Source organism: Ixodes scapularis, unplaced genomic scaffold, assembly GCF_016920785.2.
Source record: "Ixodes scapularis isolate PalLabHiFi unplaced genomic scaffold, ASM1692078v2 PGA_scaffold4__175_contigs__length_147842914, whole genome shotgun sequence".
NCBI lineage: Eukaryota > Metazoa > Arthropoda > Arachnida > Ixodida > Ixodidae > Ixodes > Ixodes scapularis.
The window spans coordinates 136758069-136767277 of NW_024609879.1; the positions used below are offsets into that span (position 1 = coordinate 136758069).

General features: G+C 43.1%; 1 protein-coding gene across 1 annotated transcript in view; it reads right to left on the reverse strand.

Annotated features, from left to right (window-relative positions):
• The window catches only part of LOC115331446, a 95604-nt gene extending 94109 nt beyond the window's left edge, over nt 1-1495 (reverse strand). The window contains exon 1 of the mRNA XM_040218594.1: nt 1468-1495. Coding sequence (XP_040074528.1) covers nt 1468-1495 — 28 coding nt within the window. The remainder of the gene's footprint in view (nt 1-1467) is intronic.
• Between the last annotated feature and the right edge of the window lie 7714 nt (nt 1496-9209).

Below are 9209 nucleotides of genomic sequence, written 5' to 3' on the forward strand. Positions count from 1 at the left end.
GTTATGTCCTTTAGAATTCCAATCATGCATGTATTTGTAGGAATGATTAATCCACTGACCACATGTACACTTCATATATCTTCTTTTAGTCTTTTTGTTTTGGTTTATTGAGTATAGTATTATTAAATATGGAATAAAAGTGTGAAAACCTTTCTTGGTCATCATTTCTAATAATTTCATCGATTATTTGTTTACTTTTTGCCGTTTATTTTCTTTCATTTTAATAGGTAAAACAAAGGCCTCTGAGGATATTCTTTTGTTTTCTTTAAAGCTAGAGCATCTGGAAGTTCTTTCTTCGCCTGCTCTTTAAACTGTATTAAAACGTGAGTTGTCAGTTAGCGCTCATCCTGTCTCCTTGTCCCTCCTTCTTTGTTGTTTTACGCTAGATATCCTCATGATGGACAACCAACAAGCCTGCGAGATCATTTTATCTTCAACTTCTTAGCCACAGGACAGAGGTCCTTAAGTGAGAAATCTTTTATTATGGACTCAATTTATAAGAGAAATGTTTTGATCCTTTTAAAAATGGTCTTAACGAAATCGAAAACGTTTTCCCTAATAGAGCTAGTTTCTAATATAGACTTATCATGTTTGTTTCTCCGAAGCGAGCAGGAAGAAATCAATCGAATTAAAAAAAAAAGACTGACAGTCTGCTGGAAACCGGATACGGCGAAACAGAATATGAATAGAGGAAGTTTTAAGCGACGGTGTTCCGTATTACCATCTAGTTGACATAAAGGGAGAAGGTATACTGTTAACGATTTATTAACAAGATATGGTCTTATATCTTTTTTGTAAAAGTTGAAGGTCTTAAATGTCTTGGACTTTGAAACGGTCAAGGTCGGAGGAATGTGGTATAAACCAGGACTCTCATTTTCTATACTACTTAGATGGGAAATATACCTCGCGTGACACACCGATTTCCTCTCCCTATTCCTCTCCTTCCATCCCCTCCCCTTCTCTCCCCATACCTACCCCCTCCAAAGATGTCCTCCTCATATGCCTTTTTTTAGAGCGCAGCTCTTAGGCGCCCGTTCCCGGCTTGAGGGGCGTCGGCGTCGCCGTCGCCGTAACCGCGCGGTGCATTATGGGTAAATTTCCCCGCTAAACCTAGCGGAAAAATTTCCCCGCTAAATTTAGCGGAAAAAGTTCCCCGCTAGATCTAGCGGAAACATTTTTCCGCTAAATCTAGCGGGAACATTTTCCCGCTAAATCTAGCGGAAAAAATTTCCCCGCTAACTCTAGCGGAAAGTTTCTGGGGGTCACGTAACCCCCACGTGACCTTGGGGATGGGGTCGTGTGACCCCACCAACGTCACGTGACCACCCCCCCCTCGAGGTCACTTGACCCCTCCTCCGAAAACACGTGAACCTCAGTACCCTTCCGTCCTTCTCCTCAAGAGCTGCGCTCTAATTCGGCGTTACAGGGAGTTGCTTTTTGTCCTCGCTTCCCCTTCTTGCAACCTACCTCCATATGGCTTCCCTTCTTTCCCCATTCTCATACAATACCCTCCATCACTTAGTTATCTGACATATAAAATTAGTTTCGCCGTTCAATTTAGCGGATAAATGTATGCCGTATGACACACCGATTCCCTCCCCAATTCCTCTCCCTCTTTCCTCTCCCTCCATCTCCAAATACGTTGCCTCAACCTCCTACTGTGCTTTCTTCCCCTCCCCATATTCCGCCCTCCCCCTCCCTCGCCCTCCTATTTCCCTCTCCCGTTCTGTATACCCTTCCTCCCTATTCGCCTCCGTTCCTCTGTCCTGGTCACGTGACACACCAATTCAGTTTTAATAATTATTGTTAGTGTGTATAGTCGGCAGTTGGCCTCATTGGGCCTCTGGAGTCTCAGTTGTAGATGAGAAATTTAGCCAGTACTATAGCCAGCTTAATGTGAACCACCCAGTTGTGATACAAGACCACACGCCGGTACGATACTCATCGAGATCGAAACGAATATGGCTTGGGATTCATTCATACTTAAAAAGTAAGCCGTTACGAGTCGCAGATTTCTTGTAATCTGTTCCTTTATAAAGTAAATTTGTGACTGACATTTTTCTTTGTGCGGCATTATTCGTAATGTATTTTTGATACAAGATATTGAAAACTGATTATATTAACCACTCTTTAGTTTTTAAAAATATGAACATGATACAGAAACTAGAGCGCAATGAGCAGGCAATTCAGAATCAGTAATGCTTAACCGTAATCCATTTAATTGGAGGCTTCGTAATTTGTAATTGTAATACACTACATTTTTCAAGTAACGGGCGCAAGTCCGGATTCAGCCCAGCATTCCTGAGTACAGGAGCGCGAGCTTCCACTCTACGTGCTCCAAGCTGTGGTGCGTTAACAGGCTCGGCCATTGATTCCCTCTCAATTCAGTTTCCTCCAAAAATATAAAAAAATAGGATTGGGAAATTGATTGATCGATTAACGGCCGATTATTCATTTATTGTTTCCCATTTAGATTTACTTTTCAAACGGCTGAACAGTAAAAGTTTGAGGAACCAAAAAAAGCAAAAATTAAGCGTATTCACCACGCAGTAGTGGACAACTACAACAGCACGAAGGGCAAACCTTAGACAAACTTTCAGCCTAAATTAAACTGTCTAGGCGCGTGTTTTGTAACTCCAGACAATTGCAGAAGGTTACCGGTGTTCCGGCCACTGCAACGCCGTTCGAGTGTCCTATTAGCGCAGCATAAACTGTAAGTGAACAGCAGACTTTTTTGAACAACCGAGAAGGTCGCTCTTGCAGTAGAATATCAACGAATATCGGCCTGATGCAGGTGAAGTAATAATTTGAGTGCAAGTGTGAACTGCTATCAACAACTCATAGAGGTTGATATGAACTGTTATCAACTACTCATTGAGGTTGATTTGACATCAAAATTGTACATTGCGCAGTTTGTCACTAATTAAAGAAAATCAAAGCCGTTTGAAACTTCCTGTAACGCCGAATTAGAGCGCAGCTCTTCAGGAGGAGGAGGCGAAGGTACGGAGAAGAGGCTATGCCCCTCCTCTCCTGCTCGCCTCCCATTTAGGAGAAAATTTTCTGCTAAATTTATCAGGGAAATTTTTCCTCTAAATTTAGTGGGGAAGTTTTCCGCTACATTGAGTGGGGAAACTTTTTACAAAATAGAGGGGGAAATTTTCCCTTTAAATTTAGCGGGGAAATTGTTTCGCTAAATTTAGCAGGAAATGTTTCCGCTAGATATAGCGGGAAACTTTTTCCGCTAAATTTAGCGGGGAATATTTTCTGCTAGATTTAGTGGGAAAATTTTTCTGCTAGATTTAGCGGGAAAATCTTTCCGCTGAATTTAGCGGGGAAATTTTTCCGCTGAATTTAGCGGGGAAATTTTCCCGCAAAATAAAGCGGGGGAATTTTTTCAGTAAATGTAGCAAGGAAACGTTTCCGCTAGTTTTAGCGGGGAAATTTTTCCGGTAAATTCAGCAGGAAAATTATTCCGCTAGATATAGCGGTAAAATTTTTCCGCTCGATTTAGTGGGGAAAATTTTCCGCTAAACTTAGCGGGGAAGCCTTTCCGATATATTTAGCGGGTAAACTTTTCCGCTAGGTTTAGTGGGGAAATTCTTCTGCTAAATTTAGCGGGGAAATTTTTAGCTAGATTTAGCTGGGAAATTTTTCCGCTAAATTTAGCGGGGAAATTTACCCATAATGCCCCGCGTAGTTACGCCGACGGTGACGCCGACGACGCTCAAGCCGGAACCGGGCACCTAAGAGCTGGGCTCTAAGAGGCAAAATGTTTTTGATATTGTTATTAGGAATTTTTTATTACTATTATTAGGAATGAACGAGAACGAAATATCGATTCAATAATTAAGGAGTGTCGAAGTAAGGGGTTAAATTTTAGAGCGCAGCTCTGAGGGGCCCATTTCTGGTTTGAGCGGCGTCGGCGTCGCCGTCGCCGTCGGCGTAACCGCGAGGTCACGTGACCCCCCGAGGTCACGTGACCCTCCTGACGTCACACGACCCCCCCTGAGGTCACATGACCTCAAAGAGTCACCTAGCCTCAGTACGCTTCCATCCTCCTCCTCAAGAGCTGCGCTCTAATCCGGCGTTACAGGGAATTCTTTGTAAACCGCTTTCATTTTTATTCGGCGCCCGGCCATAATTAAAATATAGGTTCTTAACGCCTGGAAACACTGTTTAATGACTTCCAAACAATTTTAACTGCCGTTCCCAGAATCTGCATTTCATGCACCATTACTTTTTTTTATACCCGCACATGACCAAATCAGGTTGCGTACGCTGTTAACTAAAGGCCACTTTGTACTACATACGCGGCTAACTAAAAGCCCGGGCAGGTTCGCAGTGGGCTCGGAATGCGCTGGGGGCGGATCGAGAGCACGTCCTATAGACGTGCCGGGCATTCAAGCGACCCTTTAGCGCCATCTCAGTGCGCTGGGCCTTCATCCTAAACGGCCGCCGGATTATCACCACTGAACACATGGCCCGCACCACCGTTCCCTTCTAGACTTCTTTCAGGAAACGGGAATAAACTTCTTCCTTTGAATCTTTAATGCGTTACAAACTGACGTAAAGGAAAAAAATACGCTTAAAATGCGCCTCTACCATGTACGAAGAGAAAAACGATTCCCGGTTTCCCAATTTGTTTAATAAGTTCTTCATTTTTTAAACAGATTGATTGCAAGTTTAATGCACCGGGTATTCTTTAGTAGTAGTAGGATTACCCGTCATTCTGCTATGCCCCTTTTTCTTTTTCCTTCCACTTGAAGCGGAGTCCTTTTTTAGGATCTCATTATTTCATACTAGTTGTCAGTTATTCGTTTGCATGCTATATTACCAAAGTTTTACCGTAGCAGTTCTGCCAAATGTATACAAATGGGGTGGATAATAAAATTGAACTAAAGAAACTTACTAGACGCATCATGGACTCCCGTCCAAATTGCGAAAAAAGAAACCCACAGAAGGACGTGCGCCATCTTAAGCTCCCAAATTTTCACTCGGCTGAATGACTATCTTGCTTAAAAGAGACCCAAATATATAGCGAGATGAGCAATACGGCAAACATAATAGAACAATCCAATGTAAACAAACATTTCAAATGTCAAAATGAAAATTTCATACTCCGAATTTCAAATGTCAATTCCCATTGTAAACTGTATTATTCACGTTGTTACTACCCAGAGAGTCCGCAAGCATGTCGAGTATAAGATGATGGATTAGAAAGATGTTTCTTTGCTTAATGTCAGTGTGATATTTCAAAAGAAAACATTCGACACTTTTGAATACAACGCATCCCAGCAATCGGTCGCGCGCGGAGCGGTAGTCTAACATTTCCGCGTGAGCCTGGAGCTATTTCTTCAGCTTTGGCCACGTCTTATTATAAATGACTGCATGTATATGCAACAACGTAATCTTAAACAGCATTCCACTATGTCACCTGTCGAGACCTGTTTATAAACTGCGAGTTTTAATTAAACAACTGTCGTTTCATAAAGTGTGTTAATTGTTTACGATCCATTAAACTGTGGAAATAAATATTCTGGTGTTTCTGAAAGAACAATAAACGCATGGGCTCCTTCAAACTTGAGAAATGGTGTTCCCTCAAATGTCGAGGAGGATTAGAGACGACAAAGTAGAGTACAATCTCGCAGAGTTATCTTAAGCAGACCCCAGTTCTTTTCTATCAGAACCCCAGAAAGGGGTGAGCTACATCTTAGGTTATAGGTGCTTAGGGAGCGGCGTCACCACGGACCCCAGCCACGCGAGCCCACACACCCACCCTCAGGGTCACCTGCGTCTGTGTTAGTAGGTGTTTGGTGGGCGGCTCCATTACGAACACCGAGCCATGTGGGTTAACCTAGCCACGCCTGGCTGTTTGTGACTTAACACGTCTCCGGGAACAAGTTGATCTTGGTGGTTGAGCTGAGCCGGGGTATGTTTAGACCCTCTCGGGCTCCCCGGGCAAAGCAATATGATATTTCGGCCCCAGCTTCCCATAGGTAGGTGTCCTGTGTGTTTCCGGGCCGGAAAATTCAGTAAGTCGCCTTTCCTACCTTTGCCGTCCTTAATTCTAAATTCCCTTTGACCTCTCTCTTTTTAACGCATCAACCGTTTCTTGGACCGAAATCGGTAGCAGTAGCAGCGAAACGGCAGCTAAATTCCGATTGGCGGCGACGCGTCATATCAGATGCTTCGTCACGAATGCCGGCGGGGCCACTTCAGGTCAAAGAGGACGCGCTTCAGAAATAAAACACAAAAAAAGCACAGCAACGCAGATGCATCGTCAAGGAAGCCGTCGTGAAACCGGCGGGGCGCTCTGTGTAGGAATGCTTTCGCATTCCTATAAGTAAGCTGTCTTAAGTATCTCTGCCGATTTTTGTTTTAAACTACGCTTTATTATTTTTTGTTTTCTTATTTTTAGGCGACGCGGATCAACTTTGTGTGGAAAGAGGTCCCTTTCCTACAACCACACTCGGGTATCGTGCCTGGGCAGCACTGGCAGAATATTTCTGTCAGTCAAGCCCTTCTTGCTATGGCACATTACCTATGTTGGGCTCCGTGGCGGGCGGTGCACTCCGGCAAAGAATCTTCCATTTGTTGTGGGTTCGAAATTACAACCTCGAGATCGGCATCTGAAAAGACGACTAACTAAAGTGGTTGGCATTGCCAAAAAGTACCCTCATCTTTTCAGATTCCCCGAAGTTTCTTGTTCTGAACTCTGAGGGCGAAAAGCCACTTGTTAAACTTCCACTCTTTTTGGTGTCCAAAGTGCTCAAAATTGTTTTCGGGGCGATCTTCAGCGCCAAAACGATTGCTTCAGATGACCTTGTCGTTGACCTAAATAAAAAAAGAAGCAAAGGTAATCGCTTCTAGCTCTCAACTTCGTCTCAGACTACAAGGATACTGTAACCCTCCACCGAAAGCGGAAGTCTGTTTGCGATTTGATCTCTAGAGATGCCTTGCTTGACTCATCAGATAGAGACCTAGTTGAGAGTCTCTGTGGGCATGCATTTGTTGCAGCACGACGCATCACCATACGCCGTGACGGCGTAGAATGCCAAACAAGGCATGTTATTTAGACCTACGATTCTACACCTCTTCCAACTGCGGTAAAGGCAGGCTACCTTTAGTGCCGTGTCCGGCCTTATGCCGATACCCTCAAAGGTGCCTTAAGTGCCGCTGATGCTCGCCCATGGGTCGCGAAACCGTCGGGTTAGAGGTACCTCCGCGAAGTGCTTTCGTAAGGAGCGTGTCGTTGATGTGTGTGAGAATGAAACTCAATGCACCAACTGTGATGGTAAGCATCCAGAATATTCCCGGTATTGCACCTTATAAAAACAAGAAAAAAATATCCTCAGCTTAAAATTACTTAGAATATTTCCTACAGTCAAAGAAATAGGGGGAATATAGTGGTACACCCTTTGTCCCATATGTAACACCCCAGAACAACAATTTGACGTTTAGTCCAAAGACGTCGGACCGACGAAACCAACTTTCAAGAGGGGCTTGATAGTCGAGCGATACAACATATTAAAAGAGCTAATGTACGCATTAAAGGTTACAGTAAGATAATCACGCTTTTTTTAGTCCTGCTGCAAACCGTGTTTTTTTTTTCTTGTGTTTGTTGATACGCACTTTAGCTAGGTTGTACGTTATATCCAACAGCTATCAAGCCGCTCGTCAAAGTTGGCATCGCCAGCTCGACGTCAGTGACCTGAACATCCAAAGGTAGTTTTGGGGTGTTACAAATGGGGCCAGTAGTGTACCCCTATACGCGCCCTACATCTAAGAGTGTACATTGGTGCAAACAAGCGCAACGTCTTTGTTTCCAGAGGCTCTTAGGCCCAGGCCGCATGAAGGCGTGCTTCCAATGGTTTGACGCACTCTGGTGGTGCAAACAGTCGCAAGGCAGGTGCTTCCTCGTCAGCATCCATCCCGGAGCAGGGGATGGAACGCCCTACTCCATCGCGTACTTCGACCCCATAACGCTGAGGTGAAGTCACTAGTACCCTTGCTCCCTAGAGAAAGCCCGGGGAGCAATGGACCTCGAAGGGTCAGCTGCCGGAGGCATCAGACAGATCCATGGGTGAAAGTTGGCTGAGGTCCGATGAATGCTTCCCTCTCAGAATCGGAGTCCACCCTTTCTGTCGCCAGTGACCCCACTCGGAGAAAGCAAGATCCGCTTAAAAAAAGGGCACCTCGCATGTAAAGATATATTTTGAGTCTTAACAAACGTACAAACGTCTCATTGATTTCACCTTTTGTAGCATATATATATATATATTTTTTTTTTATCTAAATGAAAAACTGTTATCGTAATATGCAGTGGTATTGCCGCGACCTTGTCTGATATTTATGACATAAAACACAGACCCTTTGTTGCTTTACCCTTTTTTAACTTCCACTTTGCAGGGTTCCCAAACAAGTGTATGCTATTTGTTTAATATTTTAATTAATAATTAACGTCTGGATGCACCACACCTGAATCTCATCTTGGACATATTGATTGCACAAATATTCCTGCAAATATCTACCATTGTTAGACTGTCTCCGTTTTTTTTTTTTTTTTTTGGTCTACTGATCGATCTATATCGAACTTAAGACAGAGACGCTCTAGTCTGCTAGCAATTGCTCGGGAAACAAGACAACTATGGGGAATGAATTGTTTTGCATTTAAAAATAAAAGAAAAACAGATTATTTGTCATATCTCCAGCAGTCTATGTGCTCCACTTGTACGGGATATAAAGAGGCGTAAAAAAATAAAAATCAAAACATAAATTTATTTTTATCGAATCCTTTTGACAACATTATAAGTGCGTCGAGCTTGGTGAAAATACGCGCAGATCACACATTCGCTGCAAATTAAGCAATGGAACGACTAGAAATTAGTGCTAAAAGAGGAAGAATATTATCTGATTTAATTACACAGGGTGTTTTAATTTTAATTCTTAAACATTTACTTAAATCAAATTCGCGAATTGTACACCAATCCTGTTAGTGCTCGTGATTTATATGGGCAGGGGGAGATAATATAATATTATATAGTTCCTCGCGTAACGTCCAATATTCAACCAAACTTCCATATTTAAGTTTCAATTTGTAGAAATAAACATGTGGCTCCAAATATAAGCTTGCTGAACGTCGCAAAGAGCTACTCAGTAAGACTGTTAAAATTGGTCCTAAAGCACGTGAAAATTCTGGGGAGTGCCAA